General features: G+C 36.5%; 2 protein-coding genes across 2 annotated transcripts; one reads left to right on the top strand and one right to left on the bottom strand.

The window, feature by feature from the left end:
• The first annotated feature begins 805 nt into the window (after positions 1–805).
• Positions 806–14,518, top strand: LOC124289109 (nucleolar and coiled-body phosphoprotein 1-like). Its single transcript, XM_046725709.1, has 10 exons — positions 806–819; positions 1,282–1,394; positions 2,527–2,766; positions 2,960–3,064; positions 3,419–3,514; positions 5,159–5,323; positions 9,176–9,249; positions 9,464–9,629; positions 12,186–12,507; positions 12,896–14,518. Exons 1-10 carry the CDS (start codon positions 806–808, stop codon positions 13,044–13,046), a joined length of 1,446 nt encoding a protein of 481 aa, XP_046581665.1. The 3' UTR covers positions 13,047–14,518.
• A 1,456-nt stretch (positions 14,519–15,974) lies between these two features.
• LOC124289130 (protein pitchfork-like) lies at positions 15,975–22,714 on the bottom strand. Its single transcript, XM_046725731.1, is given in 7 exon segments — positions 15,975–16,516; positions 17,193–17,319; positions 19,431–19,567; positions 19,827–19,865; positions 19,867–19,926; positions 21,790–21,935; positions 22,623–22,714. Coding segments are annotated over 7 exon segments (585 nt in total). The 5' UTR covers positions 22,630–22,714; the 3' UTR covers positions 15,975–16,447.
• Positions 22,715–22,753: the final 39 nt, after the last annotated feature.

The following is a 22,753-nucleotide window of genomic DNA, read 5'->3' as shown; positions in this document are numbered from 1 at the left end:
TATGTAATTTTTAGAGTAAAATTGATATTTTATACTTATCCTGACTCATGAGGTAAGCCCTCCCATCCTCCCCACATAACACTTTGGATTTCCCTGTAAATTCAAGTGTTGGGCTCACAAAATCAGGAGAGAGTGAAGCATGAGGCCAGAGGGTGGCGACACCTGTTCCCACCCAAACGGCAAAGGGAGGCAACTCTTGGTGAGTACCAATTAGTGATTTTACATTGAAGGGAGCTTCAATTAAGGAGATACAAGTGTTCCACTATGTTCGCAAGAAGAAGAAGACAAGCAAAAGAGCATGAGTCAGGATAAGTATAAAATATCAATTTTACTCTAAAAATTACACTTTTCAAACCTTATAAGGGCTGGCTGAAAAAATTAATAATTGAAAATATTATTGTTTTTAAAAGATATTAATGATTATCAGTATATGAAAACTATTGATGTTTTGTCATTGATCATGGTCATCAGTAATATCTTAGTTAAACTACATGTATTATGATGAAATAAAGTTATGATTTACACACACAACACACAAAGTTTTCTCTTTATTTATTGTGTTTTTTCTTAATTTTGTTGAGAAAGCTGGTTTTGTTAGAAATTCAGTATGAAATACATGTATGTTCATGTTGATGTTTTTCTGATTTTCTTTTCATTCTTTCTTAAAATGGAGCTTTACATGCATGTTCAATACCAAGAAGATTGACTTTGATTTGACGTTTTCACCTTAATACTATCATAGATATATGAAGGTGTAATATTGGAAAAGTGTAGCTTGGATTTGACCACACTCTAGCCTGCCACCATGATTCATGAACAGTACTTACTGCATACATTGTGGAGCATTGCATGTAGTTGCCTTGGAAATCAAATCTATCAGAAATAGGATAAGCAAAATTAGGAGAGCCTATGGACAGTCTTGAAACTGTTTCACCATCCTTTTGATAAAGGTGACAATAGCAAAGAAGCTTAAGCAGGTCATGTGTGTGCAACTATGGCAGGCCAATTTTACATGTGTGTCAGTAAGGCTCTGGGGTGCCAAAGCCATGTCAGTGATAGCTTTGGCTGTCATGGAAAGAGTAAGGGACTACATCCATTCAAATAGGACAGACTTGTTAAAGACTATTGTGACATTGACTTTTGCACTTTTACCATGTTATAAATATCTTCATCAACTAGGATTCTAAACTATGTCTTTGTTTCTTTTTCTTAAAATCGGTTGTAATTATTCTTTAACTCACTATAGGCCAGTTCATGATGATTGTAATTTTTATTGGCAAGATATCCATTTCAGCGATGGTCATCTTTTTCAGGGACAACTTTTCATGACGTGCTGAAGAAGAGCAGGAGTTCCTCAAATCTGACAGTGAAGAGGTCTCCTGAGAAAAAGTCAGGTATGTATGTAATACCATCATTTGCTCTTTCAGTTTGTTGCAGTGTTTTGATGTAACCATTTTTATCATAGAAGCATATTTGTCAGTTTGAGTGTCATCCCTGTGGTAAAGGGATAAATGGTGCCATGTTATAGTCCTACCTCTTGTGTTTTTTGCAAACAAGTTGTTTAATAACATTAGTGATACTGAAGCCCCCAAGGTTATCTGAAACATGTTAGATTTTGCCGTATGTTTACAGTGATATCAACCATTGATTTTATAATTGGAGCCTATAGATGTTTTTGTGATTATTTACATGGATAAAATATCAAGAAGATCAAATTGTTATGCACTGGTCACATAATGCTTTCTTGAACTAATTTCATGTACACCAGTGTATCTTCTGAACTTGACACACCTTGTTGTCTTTCAGTTAATAATATATTGTCACAGGATAACTTTTATGAATATTTGGAGTTGTGACTATTTGTTTCAGTAACATTGTAGAGCATTGGACATAGGGCTGACTAAAAGGTCAATAATTGGAAATATAGTCGATGGGAAGAATTATTAATGATTATCAATATGGAAACTGTGGCATTGATAATATGGTACATATCGTTAGGTCTTCTTTCATTATGTTCATTATGTTCAGGGTGCTGTTTGTTTTTTATCCCTGAACAAATGTGTCACTACTCAACAGTGATGTGAAATATGTGAATTTTTTTCAGACTTTGGGACATTTTTTTATGAAAGCACCAACATAAAAGGGTTTGGTGGGATTGACCCTTTACAACGTGAATTTTTGTATTTCCATTATCATATGATTCCTTATGGATATCACTGTTGACATTGTGGTAATTCATTTTGAACTCTATTGGCATTTACTTTTTCATGTTCATGTCCAGTTTTAGTTTATAGATTACTTGTATATTCCGTTTTTCAGTTTTATCATATTGAATCTTTAAATGTAAATAGGGATTCTGTCCCATGTGACTGGCAACTATGATTGTGTGGTCATGTTTCATGTACGTCCCAGTCAGAAGAAAGTCATGTACATCCCAGTCTTAAGAAATGTGCAAGCCTGCATTGAAGTATTAATAACAGTTTTTTACATGAAATTTCAAACAGGGCTGGCATCTCTGTGTTGCAGTGAAGCATAGTGTGAAGAATCGATTAGGTGCGTCTGACAGGGAGCCCCAGCAGGCGGAGCCAGCGAAAGTGAGCATCAAGGACAGACTTGGTGGACAGGGACCTGGCAAAGATGATTCACCTCCTAGAACAAATGTCCGAAGTCGACTTGGGTTGAATGCTCCAGCTGCAAACCTTGGAGCAAAGTCATTGACTGATTTACGTACACAGAAACTACAGATACTCCAACAGTTAGCTGAAGGTAAAACATGCAGAAGCTTTGTTGTCCAGATATAGTTCAGGATGTACAAGAGTGTATTTCAAGTTTTCAAATTTCATGTCACAATAATTGTGTAATCAGATGATTGTTAGAAATCCGCTCAACAAATTGTTTTCCAAATTTCGAACCTCTCATCCTTGAAGATTTCATGTGACATTTTTCCTGTTAATAAAAGTTTCTACAGAGCCTGATGATGAAGAAGATTGTACATCTGACATCAAGGTCAAGTCACTCGAGGAAATAAAGGCAGAAAAGGCCTGTAAGGCTTTGAACACAAGAGGTAAGACTATAACATGGTATTAACCCAGTAGGGCAAGTGCAAGTCTTTATTCAGTGATCCTATTTCATTATTGTTGTACCCATTATGTAAGTGAATAGTACTCAAAGTTGTCACTGTTACAACAAAATGATGTCATGTAACTCTTACTTTTGCTGATGCAAACCTTTAATCAGTGTTGAGGCTTTAAGGAGACAGAACAGGCAAGTCAAAGGAATGATTTAAATCTGCCTTTCAAGAATAATATTTGTCATATAATGGTTTAGATCAGGATGTTTATAGCAATTTTGAGAATAAATGATCCTTATGTTTGAAGTGACTTGACTTGACATGACATCCATTCATACAACTTCCCAGGGTCTGCTTCTGGTGAGAGAGGTTTAAAGAAGACTTTCAAATCTGTGCCTCCACCAGCTAAACCAGCACCAAAGAGAAAGTTAATCATATACTCTGGTGAGTTTGATGCATTCTCTTGTTACTGTTTTAAGTGACTCCCAGTTTTGTGTGTTGGTACAGTTGGCACAGCTTTTTAAGGATCCTTGATCTGTCAACACCTTACTTGAAAACCAAGTTCTATGGATAGTCAACATCTTTATTGCAACGAGTGCACTCATCCCAATAAAGATGTTGACTATCCATAGAACTTGGCTTTCCTTCATCTATACAACTTCTAAAATGCCTCTCAAAGAAGTCAACACCTTACTTATTGATAAAGTTATCTTTTCTTTATTAATTAGAACTCTCTTTCAAAGTAACTTTTGGTTTCCCCTGGTCGCATGTAAAAATGACCTAACTTTGGCCTAGGCTGTTTGTTTAGTCTCTCTGTATCAGACAATTGATAGAAAATAGTTACTGTCCATAATTTGTTACTCTGATATTAAATTTATGTTAGATACATTTATATACATTACACATGTCAGCTATTTTTTATCCTGATACAACAAAGTACAAATTCCTGTTGACTGCCCTGAAAGTTGCTAAAACATTAAGACGGGTCAAAGGCAGGGCTAGCTTTAGATTAGTTGTATCCAGATCAGCATTCTAACATAATAATATTTGCATTCCTAAGAAACTTTCTTTCCCGCTCCGACTGAGGATTCTTCAACATAATCAACATGGCCTTGTTGATAGCACGAGACATGGTCAGTTCAAAGAATGATCTTCTGGTAGTTTTTCATAAAGACAGTGCATAGTAATTAAGAAGAAAATAAACTTACCGGTAATTAAATGCCAAATTGAAACAAATACAGATATATATGATACATAAAGGTCCTAAAGAGATAATCCAAGCCTAATTTTGTAAAGAACAATTAATGATTTTGATAGGATGGCTTGGAATAGAAAACACAAAAAATTTCCCAACCATTCTGTTGTCACCTTCTGACTGACCGGTGCGCAATGGCAGTGATTGGGTGTGTTCGGGTTAGATGTTTTTACCGTTCTTTGGGAACATAACACAGAATGTTTCTACAAGTGTAACTAGGATTAAGGGAAAGAGAAGCAACAGTATGAGTCAGAATGAGGAATAATTTCTTATCCCTGTAGCTGGAAAGGCTAAACAATTCGTAACCATGGTAATGTTGACTGGATTGACTGTGCTAAAGTTATCCCCCTCAAACATGTCTGTAACATTTCAGAAAAAAACCCAGCTACTGCAGACACAAAATACCTAAAGATCATCAAACTATAGACATAATTATAAATAATGAACCATTATGTTTTTTATATGGTGAAACAACACTGATTTGCATAATGCAAAACATATAGTCAAGGTACTATGGTATACAGCAATCTTTTAAGAAAGGTTTATCCAAATGGTATACAATGAGAACAAAGTTCTTGTCTGATGTTAAAGGGTAACAATTTGACTATTGCAAAAGTGCCTGCAAGCTTAATGAGGTTTTAAGGGAGGGTTCTAGGTGAGGTTACTCTGATCATTTACCTGGTAAGGAGCACCCTCTAGTGGAGAGATGTTCTGTGTTATGGGATCAGGAGATAGAAGGAGTTTGCAATAGGTTGTGTCAGGATATGTACACTAATGTAATCAATTTTTCTTATTTATATGAACTTTTCTGTAACAACCATGTTTTGCTACAGATGAATTGTTTGATGAGCATGAAAAGGAAACCCCTGTGGTGGCAGAACCAGTGGCAGAGTTGAAGGTGAAAACATTAGCTGACATTAAGGCAGAGAAGGCAAAGAAACAACCGTCAATCAAGAAGGAACGTCAGATATACATGCCTCCTGCCATGAAAAACACTGGTAAGTAAGATGTTTCAACATTCAGTTGTCTTGAACTGGTTATCTGGAGTTTATGTTGTAATTAATATTGATCATTTCATGAGTTACATCTATTTCACACTGGTTTCTGTTCAGAGTCTGTGGTACATTATTGTTGCACGGTACAGTGTTGAAAGTGGTAATCATAGCAGGGCTCCAGATAATGTTTCAACATCAGGAGTACGTACTCCTTATTTTTTCAATGTATGAGTACTGGAAAACAATAAGATTACATTTAGAGTACTGAATGAAATTTAATGGTGTATCATTAAACTTGTGCTTCGTTTCAACATTGCTACTCTGGTGTAAACGGTCAATAACCAATAAAACAATACTTTTTCAAGATAAATACAACTGTAAATGATTCTAAGACTGTACACAATTGCTGTGGTGCATATCTGCTATGTTTTCTAAATTATTTCCTACCGTATCGTGCATATTTTTTATCCGTACATACGCCGATACAGCCCTTATCTAGAGCCCTGTCATAGGAAGAGTTCAGCTTTATAAGTATTATAATTTCAATTGGAATTTAACAGTGTTCAAGTAGGAAGGGAAAGTTGACAAGAAAAATTCATTCAGTATAATGGATTTGTGTTTAGGATTTGTAACGCGGGAATTAACTGCATACTGTCCTTGCAGGATAAGCAAAGATGGCAACCCATATGATTTTATTGTATTCATTAAAAAAACAACAACACAAAATACGCGACTATGTTAGCAGTAAAAATATACGCGAATTTTAAAAAAAAGTACATTAAATTAAATTTTCAAATAACATACGTACCATTCATAATACATTTCAACCACATGTTATTCAGTATCAAACATATAAAGTCCAATTTCAAAGCTCAGAAGTCATTTTTTGCAAATCAATTAACTTAATTACATGCCAGTGAAATGTTAGAGTTAGTCTCTTTGTGGAAACTTGTTATCCCCCCGGCATGTAATGCAGGGTGATATAGTCGACGCCTCGTCTGTCTGTCCGTCCGGCCGGCCGGCTGTAATCATTTTGTTTCCAGAGCATAACTCAAAAACCGTTCACTATTTTTCCACATAAATTGGTAGGTATATCAAACAGAACCTAAGGTGGTGCCTTTTGCTATTAACAGATTTTTGTCATTTATATTTTTCTCGGTTTCCATGGAAACGTTTTGGACTTAGTCTTAAAGGGGGTGGGCTTTGTTTCCGGAGCATAACCCAAGAACCGTTCAATATTTTTCAACAAAACTTGGTAGATAAATACAGAACCTTAGGTGGTGCGTTTTGCTATTTGCAGATTTTTGGCATATATATTTTTTCTGGTTTCCATGGAAACGATTCGGACTTAGTCTCAAAAGGGAGGGGTGGGTTCCATTTCCGGAGCACAACTGGAAAACTTCTTAATATTTTTCAGCAAAACTTGGGAGATATGTGAGGCAGATGCCAAAGTGTCGCTTTTTGCTATTTGCAGATTTTTGTGATTTATTATTTTCTCAGTTTCCATTGAAACAATTCAGGCTTTGTCTCAAAATGAAGGGTTAGGCTTCGTTTCCGAAGCACAACTGGAAAACTTCTTAATATCTTTTACAGATTTTTGGGCTTTTGCTATTTACTTTTGGGGTGGGGTGGGGGTGTTTCATGGAAACGATTCAGACTTAGTCCCAAAAGGGAGAGGTGGGTTTCGTTTCCGGAGCACAACTGGAAAACTTCTTAATATCTTTCAGCAAAACTTGGGAGATATGTGAGGCAGATCCCAAAGTGGTGCCTTTTGCTCTTTACAGTTTTTTGGCATTTGTATTTTTCTTGGTTTCCATGGAAACGATTTGGACTAAGTCTTAAAACGGAGGGGTCGGTTTCTTTTCTGGAGCACAACTCAAAAACTTCTTAATATCTTTCAGTAAAACTTGGCAGATATGTGGGGCAGATCTTGAAGCTGTGCCTTTTGCTATTTACAGATTTTTGTCATTTATGTTTTTCATGATTTCCATGGAAACGATTTGCACTTAGTCTAAAATCAAGCTGGACTTTAAGTAACTGTCAGATGATTTGTTCTATAAAGATGTGGGGGCCGGGGGGATATGTCATCTCCTGATGACTCTTGTCTTAAGAAGTTGTCAAAATAGGGAATCTTCAGGCAGACGGTCATTATCTGTCACTTTCTTAAGTTTCAAACTGAAAGTCACTATGGAACAATCGAATTCTTAAAAAAAGAATTTAAGTTGATTTGCAAAGATCACAGAAATTCCTTCCAAGCTGCAGTACAACGTATCCAGTCAATGAAAAATATTTGGTTAGTGAAAACTATGCATTTTGTTATCCCCCTCAAAGCGTTTTGCTGGGGGTATTAAAATGGACTCCGTCCGTGCGTGCTTGCGTGCTTGTTTGCTTGCGTGTGTGCGTCCGTCCGTCCGTGCACATTTGTCTTTTCTGGAGCATAACTCTAGAACCGTTCAATGTTTCTTCACCAACTTGTCACATAGATAGATCTGGTGGTGAACTGGTGCCTTTTGAGAGTTTTAGATTTCTGAATAAAATAATTTTGGCATCTCCATGGCAACAAGTTTGACTTAGACTGAAATTGGTGGTAGTGCTCTTTTCCAGAGCAGAACTTTAAAACCGTTCAATGTTTATTCACCAAACTTGGCACATAGATAGATCTGGTGGTGAACTGGTGACTTTTGGTAGTTTTGGATTTCTGAATGAAATAATTTTGGCATTTCCATGGCAACAAGTTTGACTTAGACTGAAATTGGTGTTGGTACACTTTTTGGAGCAGAACTTTAAAACTGTTCAATGTTTTTTCATCAAACTTAGCAGATAGATAGGTTTGGTGGTGAACTGGTGCCTTTAGGTAGTTTTGGATTTGTAAATAAAATACTTTTTGCATTTCCATTGCAACAAGGTTGACTTTGACTGAAATTGGTCAGTATTTGCATATGTCCATTTTTCTAATAAAAGCTCAATATCTCTCATGGTGCCTTTTGATAGTTTTGGATTTGTAAATAAAATACTTTTTGCATTTCCATTGCAACAAGGTTGACTTTGACTGAAATTGGTCAGTATTTGCATATGTCCATTTTTCTAATAAAAGCTCAATATCTCTTCTTCTCTTTGTTATCCCCCGCAACGCGTTTTTTGTAAAATGGACTCTGTGCGTGCGTCCGTCTGTCCATCCGTCCGTGCACATTTGTCTTTTCCGGAGCAGAACTCTAAAACCCCTCGATATTTCTTCACCAAACTTGGCACATACATAGATCTGGTGGTGTACTGGTGCCTTTTGGTAGTTTTGGAATTCTGAATAAAATAAGTTTGGCATCTCCATGGCAACAAGTTTGACTTAGACTGAAATTAGTGGTAGTGCTCTTTTCCAGAGCAGAACTCTAAAACTGTTCGATATTTCTTCACCAAACTTGGCACATAGATAGATCTGGTGGTGTACTAGTGCCTTTTGGTAGTTTTGGAATTCTGAATAAAATAAGTTTGGCATCTCCATGGCAACAAGTTCGACTTAGACTGAAATTAGTGGTAGTGCTCTTTTCCGGAGCAGAACTTTAAAAATCTTTCAATACTCTCCTTCCACTTTTCTATATGCGCACCTAAATATTTGACATAATCATAACTCGTGGACATAATCATGAAGAGTATTTTGCCATTGCGGGGGATATTGATGACTTTGTCTTCTTGTTGCATACTAATTTAAGCATCACTTTTTGGCCAAAATACTAATTGGGCTAAATTAGGGTTGGCATCTCTGGATAAGTATATAATGTCATTATTATTAGGTCATTAAATATGGTATGTATTTGTGCCTGATAAACCTACCTACTTAAAGTGAGTTCTTTTCTTTTGCAGTTAAGTCTCTACCAGTGAAACAACGTTTATCAGATATTCCAAAGCCTGTAGCAAAAGAAAAAACAATTTCAGAGGTATGTACAAACTAATAAAGAGGCATATTTTGAAAGCATGGCAAATGTTATGTTTGGTAGGACACTCATGCATATTACCTTCTTTGGGTTTTGCTTATAAATAGATTTTTTTATGTTCAATATTATTGGAAATATGAAAATATTTTGTGCGTGAGTGCCTGCACGTGTGATTGCACATATTTCTCTCTATATATTTGATGTGATATGATTACAGGGAAAACCGACTGGCGATGTAAAGGTGAAGACCTTCTCAGAAATAATGGCAGAAAAACGGCGCAGACAAAAGGAACTGCAAGCAAAGTTTGAAAAAGAATACAAGCCTGAAAGTCCAAAGCCCAAAGTGTCTATTACACCTGTTGTGTTCGACATTGACCAAAAAGGTAATGTTTCCTTTCAGTGGCTATGGTCCCTTTGCCTTAGCGATATTCACTCCAACCAAGTATGGTTCACTTGATGTGGAACTGGATGTTTGTGGGGATATTTGAGTTAGAAATGAACATTGCAAGGAAACAGCACTGCGGGGTTCAGGATTCAGTGGTCTTTTGACATTTTTGTGAGAAATGCCAGGGTACAATTTCATTATTTTTCACTACCTGCACCAGGAGCAGTCAAGTGAATTGGCTGTACCATGTTATCAACAATATTACAGTACTGTCGGAAATAGAAAAAATACTATTTTCTCATTTATCTCTACAATTTATGTAGTTGATATGTGCAAGTGTGAAATATCTGTTAAACTAAGTTCGGCCTAACTACAGTCTCAGTGGTAGGGACATACGAAACGTAGAAAAAGGACTTTACTGAGGAGAGATTAATGCAGAAATGAGCAATGCAGGTTTTTTCTAAGTCCAAAACGATTTATTTGGAACAGACCATGGCTTTATGCAAATGAGTGTGTGACGATGTTGTATTACAAAGGACACTTTTTAAATGCCCAATTTGAAATTAGACGTAGCTTCATTATAAACGATAGCTGACATAAAAAATAATAACTTTCATGCTGAAACTATTAAGTATGTAGCTACCATGGAGTCTCACTGCCACTATAAAAAGAAACAGATAGGAGGCTTCGTCTCAAAAGCAAAACCTGGACGGTTGTCGCAGACGATCGTTGGGGTCGGGCTGGGGGATAGAGATATCAGCTAAGATAAGATAATCCTTTAGAGCAATTATACTGGGGAAGTACACGGCATGTCATAACGATTTACAAATAATATCCGGTCCTGTCGATCTTCGCGATCGGGTGGTCATGCCACCTATATATTGAGACATTTATGATTTAATACGATGCGTTTCTATGGTTATCAGGTATCATACTCTTTTACATATCTCAACATAAACTTTATGAAAGAAAGACACGTAAGATGTTAATCAATAGATGAGGCATAGTCAACTTACATGAAAAAGCACAAAATATCTTTGAGATGACCCCTTGTACCTGTAGGCAGCACATGCATTTCATGCCAGGTGAGTCGACGGTCCGTCGTCATACTTGGCTGAGCGACCTAATTGCCATCTATTGTCTGATCTATTGTTTTCAGCAGCTATTCGTATTTTTTCTAAGTTTTGCCCGATTTAAGAGTAAACATGCTTTTGTGGATATCCTATTACGCATCCCACTGAATGCCAAGTTAGGCCGAAGTGGGTTATTTCGACATATGCTATTTGCAGTTGTGTCATTTTTAGGGATACAGAGTAACAGCCTAAAAGCAGGTTTTTTTTCTATTTCCGACAGTACTTTAGTGCTGCCTCTGACTGATTCCTTATCAGCAGAGTGGGAGGGATCTTCTTGGCAAACTAGACAATCTCCAGAAAACTTCACATCACCCAATGTCACGAAGGATGTTTTGATTGATGGTTGCTTTGTGTGGTCTAGTAACTGATTTATGAGCATTAAAACTTATTTACATTTTTTATTCCCGATAATTGATTCTGCTGATACACACAGAAGGAGACTAGCTTGATATTAAGCCTTACAGAAATAATATTGCTGTCTTGCACATGTGTTGATAAATGTTACCTGCACTGGGTGCAACCTGACAAAACAATTACCTCAGTCTGTACCTGCACTGGTGCTGGGGGGATGTAGCGATACCAATCCCTGAATGTAAGGGTGAAATGATGTTTTGAACTATCAATATATTGTACATGTAAATTGTTTGCCCTATGATAAGACTGATAGGAATTAGAAATGGAATTTTGTGATATTATGAATAACAGTTTCAGTAGTTACATATGAATATTTATTATCCATATGGTGAAACATAACCAGTGTCATATATCATATGGACACGTGCACATATAACTTTTGCCTAGCAACCATTGTTTCTGTATTTCTTCGTCTTTGACGTCATTCAACAGGGCAGTCACACTTGCTTTACACACCGTGTTTACTGCACAAATGTATATGAATAAAGTGGATAATAAAGAAATTATTACACTCCACATAACTTATACGAAACTTCTGGAAAATTTCACACTCATTTTGTAAAAGTCGTACACACTTGCTCGTGTAATAATCTCTATGAATTATCTGAATTTCAAACATGATTGTGTGTGTTGGTTAACAAGGATTACAGCAGCTTTTGAGTTATCTTTTGTTTGAGTAGCAACAGGCAGAAAAATGCCAAACTTTGAGATGATTATCATTACTTTGTGTATTTCTATTACATTAATGATATTATCAGGCTTAGTTGGTTTACTACTATTGCAGTACAACCACAATAGTGGAAAATAGCCCTACTAGTCACCCTGTGTGAAATTCACAATGACACAACACACTTGGACATGAAGCATCATCATGGCTACCTGGCATGAAACTGTCTGGAACGTTGGTTATCATGTCTAATATCAAATCATTTCTATTGATGATGCATTGCTTTGTTAGTCTGTGAGTGAAATTGTAGTTTTGAGTGTCAGTCTTATTTTCATTTCAGATAAAACGCAAATTGAAAATACAGTTTGTGTGAACCCAAATGCCAAACAATCTGTCAAACAAACTCTTTCTGTGATGCCAGTGAAAAACAGTACCGCACGATCAAAAGAGAATGTGTCAGTGAAAAATGTTAATGACAATAGCAGTGAACAGAGGAGTGCTGGCAATGGACGACTGTTTGAAGGCCATGTGTTGAGTTATAATGTGTGTGACAAAGTGAAGGACAATGAGATGAGTGTATCCAGTCAGCAGAACAAAAGTGAAGAGTCAGCTCCAGATGTCTCCCCTCCAAAGAGAAGAACATCCAGTCAGGGGTCTGAATTGTAGGTGTTCTTGAAGTACTTGATTCTACAGCTTTGTTTAATTCAAACTCATGACAATAGTCAAATTGTTACATGTGCATATTACTATTAGCCCCCTGATCTCACGGAACTGAAAACACAATTTAAGCCTCAGGTGTTCTCTTTTAGAATTAATTTGAATTTACTGATAAGACCTAAATAATCAGCCTTTGTCCTATCAATATCAACAAAGAGTTCAGTTGGCACAAAATAAAAATACATGCAGATGCAGAATTTGAGTGTGCCCATCCTGCGTCAAGATTAACATTACACCAAGGCATGATTATGAAGTGTTGTAATGCATGGTGTAGCTTGGTTTCATGTGATACTTGTATCTTGGTTATGACAGTGTGTATATGATTATTTGCAGGCCTACGAAGAAGAAATCAAGGCAGTCTCTCAACCTCACTGAAGATGATGATGATGACTTTTTCTTTGGTGAAGACTTGGATGAATTTGATGATGGAGGGAAGTTAGATGAGGGAGACATACTGCAAGACATTGATGATCTGTTGGCATAGTTTGCTTGTCTGTGTGAATGATGGCCATCTTCCTTGGAAATAACTTTAGAGCAGGATCTGAGTTAGTGTGAAAAAAGCAATGAATGTTTGTTGAAAAAACTGTAGTTTGTGACAGTAAATCATTACCAGATTACCTGTTATTTAGGAAGGATTCTTAGTAGTTACAGGGTCCAAAGTGAAGATCATTTTACTGTTAATAAGTTTGCAGATAGTTTTAATGGGGTTTCTTCCATACGATTTTTACACCCAAGTTGTGGTTTTATTTTGCCTCACTAAGTCAGTCCTCATGTTCATTGTTACCACTGACATAATATTCATAAGTTCAAAGTCACTGCCAGTGAAACTTTCAGTTTTGTTCGATCATGTTTCATAGGGATAGACATTGGAAGTTTAAAGGATTGCTAAATATTTCGTGGAGGTCAAAGCTGTATTGCAATATGTATCATAATATATTATGCAATTATAATTTTTTAATTCAAAAGCAATTTGAACTCCAATGTATTCTTACATGTTCTTTTGCATAATTATATAGATATCTTATTGCAACAGTGAGGAGCTTGACAGTATATCTTTCTAAATCTGAGGGACTCTATTCCAGGTCTCCATAGGGCTTTGATGAATGTACGTAGAGCTGTACAACCAGTGTTAAAAAGGAAAAAGGGATATATGTGCCAACAGAAAGTTTTTCTTGTTGTAGGATATTTTCTTAAAAGTAAGTTAACCATATATGCTAACTGAATAAGTAAAAGGAGAAAAACAAACAGAACTTGTTGAATGGACTGTTTAACATGTGATTTATTATCAAAAGTGACTGGCCTGTGGCAGAGGTACAAGGCTGGCTGCAAGGAACTCCTGTGTAGGAGAGTGTCCCAGATGCTGGTAGTGGTAGTGTACGAATAATGTGAATTCACATAAGGAAGGAGGCCAAAAATATATTTTGAAATTACTGAGGGACAACTGTCTGTACTTTGACATTTTATTGCTGTCTTAAAAAAGAAGTAAGATCTCATTGAGTACATGTATGTATATATAGATATATAATTTGATTTTGCTTGTACTCAGACCCAGTTTATTGCCAAAGTCTGATGTGCAGTATTAATACATGGGAGAAACTGTTTCACACACAAAGTTACTGTTAAGTTTCAATTACTAGTAGTTATATTTGTGAAGAGAAGAATGTCCTGACCCCATCTCATCTTCTGTTGGCGCCAATTCATGCATAAGAAGGTTTTATGGCTTCTTTGTTAACTGTACGTTTATTCACAGTGCAATGTCTTTGGTATATTTTGTTTAACGCAGTATTACCCTGTAAGTGCTATTTTGTCATATATGTGTATTTGTGGACCAATATATTTTGAGGAAGAATTCAGATTTGGAAATGAATGCCTGGAATGGTATTCTAAGTATGAAAGATTTTATGATTGAAAATATGTGACATGTACATATTGAAATAAAATATTTGTATAAGGTCAGTGTTGTTTCCTTCATCTTATCAGTTACTGTCCAGACAGCCATTCTAGTTTAACAAATACATGTACAAAGTTTGATGAACGTATTTACAACTGTCACGTTTGCATTTATCATGAAAGCTTCAACAATCAAGACAAGCTTGTTTATGATCCATGGAATACATATGGCATTTCACTGCTTTTAGTACTATTTCAGCAATACCATAGCCCAGGCGACGAGAAATTAAATTCAGACAATGTATGGAATTTACCCGAGTCCTTTAACCACGAGGCTACTCTACCACCATCTTGTAGTGAATATGGGGAGTGACAACAGTCACTCATCACAATGCTTTCAATACATCCACAATGAAGAGCAGCAGTACTGATGCAGCACTAACAAATAATCACACTCTCTTCCGTCCATCTGACGAGGGCATCCAATGTGGTGTAATGCAATGTGCAGACGGATGCTCCTTTCTTGCACTCTTTGTACACTCTTCTGTCCCCTTGTAATCCAAGGTTTTCATGATGGCAAGATGAAAAGTTGTCTTTTTGCCATAATCCAATGGTCATCAGACGTTAAGGTTTGGCAGGGAACTGGGCATGAGAAAGGAAAGGCTGGTGTAATTTCTATTCAGCAAGAAATGTTGACAGGTGAATTCTCTGTGGATACACATGAAAAGTTGTTTGACATCCGTGTTTGTATCAAACAACATAGAGATAGCAGTGAACAACATACAGGCTTGTTCTTTCTACCACCAATGCAGCAAACACTTTCATTGCCCATCTTACTCTCAGTGTACAGTGGACAAAGTTTCAACATCCCAGTCTGGCAGAGATTGATAGAACATCTTGTAACAGTATTAGCACCTATATATTTACAAAACATGAAATATCTTGACAGTGTAGGTACACTTTTGACACAACATTTCTTCATATTAATATGTTCTAATATGATGAGACCTAAAATGGTGTGCCGTTTACTATGGTGTGTCACTACCATGACCACATTTGCTATCAGTTCTCTGTGCTGAGAATGGGGCGGTGGGGCAGTCTATTGGTTAAAGCATCCGCTCGTCAAGCCGAAGATCCGGGTTCGATTCCCGTCATGGGATTCACATTCAGCATAACTGTTGAACTTTGTATAAGGTTTATTTCATCATATCAAGAAGGGGGAGTAGCCTTGTGGTTAAACTAAAGCGTTCACTCGTCATGTCAAAGACCTGCATTCGATTCCCCACATGGGTACAACATGTGAAGCCCATTTCTGGTGTCCCCGGCCATGATCTTGCTGGAATATTGCTAAAAGCGGTGTAAAACTAATTCATTCACTCTCTCACTCACTGTGCTGAGAACAGCCCTTTAATATCAAAATGTGTGTTTTGGACTACATGTAAGATTTTGAGAACCATATCTTACACAACACAAAAGTGAGCTGAAAAGTGACAGCTGTCGTGAAAAGAACGACAGATGCACATGACAATCATACACATTTATTTACAATATATGTACACATGCAGATATTTATCCTGCAACACTGGCCTCTACATATTGCTGTACACAGATTGAAAGTGCTGCCATGATGTTAGGATATGTTTACATCTTGTGTAAACCATGTCATCATGTCATTTACATTTCCAATCAAATAATTGTGGGATTGACTTTGTGTTTGATCTGGTATTGTTTTGAAATTTGTAGACATGTCATAAGAAAACAGATGTGTTGTGCATGCCATCTACAAATCTGTATTCAAATGAACATTTCTAAAGAACACACATCACACAAAGACAGATGCATTTCAGTCATTTGAGACACCATTGCTCAATTGAAATATGATTGAAATATCTGAGGAAGATTTTGTTATTTCTGACATTTCTCAACTTCACTGATGTCTGATGACCTCATTTACAACAAAATAATACAAAAAAAGCCAATGTTAAAATATACAACTTAATCATAATAGAGTTTAAGATAAGCCAGCTTTCGATGATATTTCTTCTCTTCTTTCGTGCTGAGTAACTGAAAGAAAAATGATGAGTAATCAAATTACATCCAGTGAGTGAGTTTAGTTTTATACTGCACTCAGCAATATTCCAGCTATGTGACGGAGGTCTGTAAATAATCCAGAGAGAACAGTGTTATCTGCAGGAAAGGTGAAAATACCATAAATGTCCAGGCACGTATAAGCCGTTGAAACTAAGGAAAAAGATATCTCACAGATAGGAGTGAAAGTTTGGATATTTTGCCACACAAATAGTAGCCAGTATTGTAAAGAAACATGTGTTCCCTTCATTTCAAGTGAAAATAAGTTGTCTTGGCTCTAAGCATCCCTATCAAACTTTTGATGGTTCATCACTGGTATATGCATGTTTTTAAAAGATAAGCAGCATCAGAGAAAACAGAAAAAAGCCAAGGTCAAGTACTGGTATTTCCCTTTTCGTTACAATTGTATACAACGTGATTGGGTCCCTGTCACACTATAACATGCTGTGTTCTAATTACTTTTGAAGAAACATCTGACAACATACATGTATTGCATTTATTACAAATGTTCTAATTTGACTTGAACCAATTCTGAGATATGATAATAAAGCTAAGCTGAGGTGTAGGCTATTTTTAACTGTTCATAAAACATTGTTGTCAACTGTTTTGGCACTCTTTATATTTTCCTGTTAAAAGGTCATATTCTACAAACCTTATCTGTATTTTTCTGTATGGTGCTTGTGACTTTGACTTCGGGCAACATGATTGGAGTTCCGCCAAATGACTGGTGCCATTGAACCATTCTGTTCTTGGGGCTCTGGTGCTCATATGTACCAGGCCTGGAAAGAGAAGTCCACAGTCAACATCATTCCTATACAGTTCGATCCATGCTAAAGTATATCAGATAACACCAGTTAGATTGGTTATTATGACCTCCACCATGATGTTAAGTGTTTGGTTCCAAATAATAACAAGCCAGAGAATGTGAGCTAGGTTCACTAATACCCCCAACTGAGACTCCCCACTTCTGCTGAATGACAATTAAGAATGATTATTCTGGACAAACTTTGCACTGCACGTTTTCCTGTAAACAAAGACACCATTACCCAAATATGAAAACAATCCATTAAATGATTGTAAAGTTATTGGTTAAACAAAAATGTCTCCAAACAGTCAGTTGTAATGAATTTCTTGGTTTAATTAAATACCGCTGACCCTTTTCAGTCCGAGATATAATAGCTGATTGTTAAAATATGTCAAATTTTAAAATATAGCAGATATACATAAACATATTTACTGAATACAACCCACGCTATGTGCCAAGCCTGCTAGATCCTGTTTCCTGAGTGAGTGAGTGAGTTTAGTATTACACCACACCAGACATGGGTTCAATTACTTTGAAATGTAATTAATTAAATTACAATTACATTGATTTTCCTCAATTACAATTACAAATACAATTACACCTTAAATTAAAATGTAATTAATTAAATTACAATTACATTACCAATGTAATTAATTACAATTACAAATTACTTTGTTACAAAAAACAAAACAAATATATTTCTGTATTCCTTTAATCAACAAGATATCGATGTTGGTAAACAGTGGTCACTAAATCCAATTCATATTTTTGTCATCAAAAAGTGAAATGCAAAGTTAGATTATATCTACAATGTACACTATTTGATCAAATTTGTATTTTGCATATTTCTTTGGGCTTATTATCAAATACACACCTCTATCATCTCTTGTTGCAAAAAACACTTTGTCCACCACTGTTACTTTAGGTGTACTGTATCAAGACATCACAATCAGCCGGTCTCTCTATCTGACATAATCCACATTAACATACTAAAGGATTTGTCAACTTGGATTTATGGCTTATTACCTTTCATGATTATAAAAATAGACTACAGGTCAGTAAGATTTTGAATATCATATCCTATGAGAAATAAACAAAGAGGCCATTTTGATAGGAACTTGACTAATAGTACTGTTAATCCCCCATTTCCTCAAATACCAACCTACATTCAGTCATGCGTTACTGATTCCCTTTGTTTCACAAATGTGCAGATGGTGATAGTTACAAAGGCTTAGACATTCAAATCTCTTTCAAACCTTAACACCTGCTAGAGTATATACCGACAACAAGCATCTTATTGAAAAACACTCCTTTGTCCTCCTTATTGTACAGAATATAATTGCAAGAGTTGCCTGATGACCACCAAAATAAAAAAGTGAGATGTAATTTGATGTAATTGAAAAAGTAATTGAAAAATTCAATTACATTGAGATTTTAATTAATTAAATTACAATTACAAATTACATTTTAAACATTCAATTACAAATTACATGCAATTACATAGATTTTTGTAATTAATTACATTCAATTACAATTACAAATTACAATTACCCCATGTCTGCACCACACTCTGCAATATTCCAGCTATATGGCGACGGTCTGTAAATAATTGAGTCTGGACCAGACAATCCAGTGATCAACAGCATGACCATCAGTCTGCGCAACTGGGAACCGATGGCGTGTCAACCAAGTCAGCGAGCCTGACCACCCGATCCCGTTAAGACGCATCTTACAACAAGCATGGGTTACTGAAGATCAATATTCTAACCCGGACCTTCACGGGTATTCCTGTTTCCTGAAGTATGGTATAATGATAAACATGGTCAATAACATTCATTTTTTATCTTAGAAAGCTATTAATCAAATCATGTGTGTTTGCAAGTGGATTTAAGGATGGGGATGTTTCACAGACAGATTGCTTGTTTTGCTGGTAAAGCAAACAATGCTGCATGATATGAGCCCAACGTGTACGATTCATGAAGTAATGTGTCAGTGTCACTCAGTACGTTCCTCCTGTACAAAGGCTACCTCTCCCCTCTTCATCTACACTATCTGCTACCTACATCTGAAGTAACAGCTACCTACCCAGGGAGAACCTCACTGATGTCCCTTCGGTACACAGGAAACCTCTCTGCCCCTACTTCAAATGGTTTCCTCGATGTTGAGAATGTTCTGGGATCTGTGCAGGTTGTTTGGTAGACCAAGGGACTAGGTGTCTGAAACTAATTACAAAAAGAAATGTTTTACTGGTATAATGTCAGATATGTGGTATAAAGTTATCATTTGACTTTACTATGTAATACCATTGCAATAAGTTTACTTCATTAAAGGATTAACAAAATAAAAATGGTACAAACAATTTGTTCAGATTACCTTTATTTATTTAAACTGAAACGAATAAAAGCCCCACTGATGTTACTGCACAACACTGAATGTTATGTGAACAAGTCTGTTCAACTATCGTGACCTAACTCTGCTTACCTTTGCATCTGAAGGTATCCTGTTTGATGTCCTAGCTCCCGAGTGTGTAGCCCTTTTCACTGGTAATTTTGTTCTTCACACCATACCAGAAGTTTGTTTTCTGAATTACAACAAGTATTAGAATAATGCTAGCAGTGATAATAAACTTAATCATAACAATATTACCAAACAGTTGATGGTATTGGCAAACGATTAATTATACCATCGAACAATAATTATTACCACAACGAGTGATATACAGTCAAATCCCGATGAGTCGAATGCCGGTGTCTCGAATATAATGCATAACTCGAAGTACCTGTCGGTCCCGACCATTCCCTGTTATAGTTGTCATCATTTGATTTCCGGTTACACGAATTCGACTCATAAATACACACGATGACTCGAGAAAGGAACTTTGGTCCCATGCGATTCAAACAACAGCAATCTTGTATACATAAGCCAAAGTCAGTCAATGAGAAGTTGATTGGTGTAGCAAACTGATCCAATTAACAAACCAGCGTGGCTCACACCTTTCCGCCATTGACCGGTTAGTTCAAAAGGCAGATTAGTGATTTTACGGAAATCACTGTCTGTGCTAATCAGACTGGAACTGGTAAGGTGCCCCTATTAGTGATATGGAAATCATTAGATAAACAAATGCTTAGGCGGAGGAATTAGGACTGGATCATCTTCTTTTCTACCCTCATAGACATACCTATGTCTCGAATACATCGATAAGTCGAATTTATTACTTGGTCCCCAGCGATTCGACTCATCGGGATTTGACTGTATATTGGGATTCAGATATTAAGATATTCAAGTATAAAATACTAGTTTCAACATGATGAGTAATAGCTCAGAGAAAGACACCGGTCTAAAGTAATAACAACTCATCTTACAAACACACTATTCAAAAGGTATAAGTTATTTCTACATAGTTTGAAATATACTTCAACATAAATCCTTGTCTTGGGTAACAAGGTCTCATCTCTTAGACACATTTTTCAGAAAGACAAAATTATGTCTACATTGTTTCATATATTGCCATAGGCTGTCTCCGAACTTGACCCTCATCTTGCATCTGATTTGGAACTGAACATGATGCTACTATGAACAGTATTTTTGGTACTGAGCTTTGTTCCACAATATGACCAAAGAGATCTATGTAATGGTGGTTAGATTAGTTTAATATATTACAGAAGTGCAGGTCTGTGTGGGATTTGTTTGTTTGTCTGTTGTTTAATGCTGAACTCAGCAATATTCCAGCTACATGGCAATGGTCTGTAAATAATCAAATCTGGATCAGACAATGCAGTGATCAACAGCATGAGCATCGATGGGCACAATTGGGATCCGAGGACGGGTGTCAGCCAAGTCAGCCAATCTTACTACCCGATCATGTTCGTCGCCTCATATGAAGAAGCATGGGTTGCTGAAGACAAATCCTAACCCGGATCTTCACGGGTGTATGTGTGGGAAGAAAAGTGATGCTTGTGTATGGTATTGAGAGACCAAGGTTAACTAGTGATCACATTTGGGACTGAACTCACAATCAAATGATCCTTTTGCAACTAATACGACAAGAAAGCATCCATTAGATTTTTATGGGGAGGATATGAATTTCTTAAATGAATACTCTGATCAGAAATATAACATAAAGGAAGTTTTTTTCTGGCAGCAGTGAAAAAAGGAATAGTTTGTTTTGTGGAAAATATTCAGACCTTAAATTTTATGTGTGAATTGTGAAAATGAATAGATTGTTTAATGGTGCTCAGTGAATATATAGTTTGTTGGATACATACAGTTAAAAAAAAAGATTGTTATCAAAACACAGCTCCCTCAAATCCCTACAAAAAATCAAATGGAAACTCCCAGAGAGTAACTGGAACCACTGGACCACCTTGCTCCTGATTATTATCTTGGAGATATGTACTGATGCATACAACTCAGTATCTCTAGCAATGTAGGATTATAGCCATACCTCCTCATTTTCATAGCAGCCTGGTCCTCTGTGGGGAGCACCTCGAAGCGGGACTACCTCATTACCAAAACGATTCGGTGGCATTTTAGTGGGAAACAGTTCCCTATTTAGAGTTGTCATGAAGGCAACCTTGGGTCTTTTATCCACTGAAATGAAAGAAGACACTGTTTGTAAAGGTAGGTAATTAAAATACAATAAAGGTTTCTCAAATGTATTTATGAATATAAACTCTGCAAAACAATTTGAAAATATACACGAAATAATAGGTTTGATTGAAACCTTTCTTCACGATTTTCTCTTGTCATTATGAATATCTTGGCTATTACAGCTGTATTGACTCACTGAAGTGTGTGTATGTTCCAAATGGCCATAGGCATTGGGGTAAGACTTCCGCCCGTATCCCCCCTAAATTTTAACAATGAGGAAAAATTGGAAAGATTTCCGCCCGTAACCCCCCGTATTGTTTAAAATCATTATATGCCTAAGAATATACGCCAATGTTTTTTTTCTAAACAGCCTATGCCTAACCCTAACACCAAACCTAACCCTAAACCCTCGAAATAATCCCAATGAATAGAATACATTTCAAGCGGGGGTTACGGGCGGAACTCTTACCCCAATCTGTGGTATAAACAGAACCACTTGCGTTTTCCAAATACACGAATTTAGGGGACCTGGACCACAATGTTGTTAACATTGTTGACGGTTGGGATCACTCAAAGACGTACAATACATCTTTGGATCAATCGACCTTATCCTTTGCAATATCGTTTTCCTCCTACATACACCAATAGCATACATCAAATTAATCATATAAAATATATTAGACTTACCCTCCATTTTGAGGGATCACAGTTGACTGCAGTTTCACTAAAGTGTCCCTATTTCCTTGTAGCTTCTCGTAGTTACGCGTTACTATGGTTCTTGCGCATGTGCGGAATCGATTTTTGCCAGGAAGTGTCGC

This window comes from Haliotis rubra, unplaced genomic scaffold (assembly GCF_003918875.1).
Source record: "Haliotis rubra isolate DU_JTF1 unplaced genomic scaffold, ASM391887v1 Scf433, whole genome shotgun sequence".
Lineage (NCBI taxonomy): Eukaryota > Metazoa > Mollusca > Gastropoda > Lepetellida > Haliotidae > Haliotis > Haliotis rubra.
This window is presented reverse-complemented; position numbering and strand designations above follow the sequence as displayed.

Coding starts and splice junctions, on each gene's coding strand:
- LOC124289109 (XM_046725709.1), top strand. Junction 9,250..9,463: donor AAGAAAAAACAATTTCAGAG/GTATGTACAAAC, acceptor ATATGATTACAG/GGAAAACCGACTGGCGATGT. Junction 12,508..12,895: donor TCCAGTCAGGGGTCTGAATT/GTAGGTGTTCTT, acceptor GATTATTTGCAG/GCCTACGAAGAAGAAATCAA.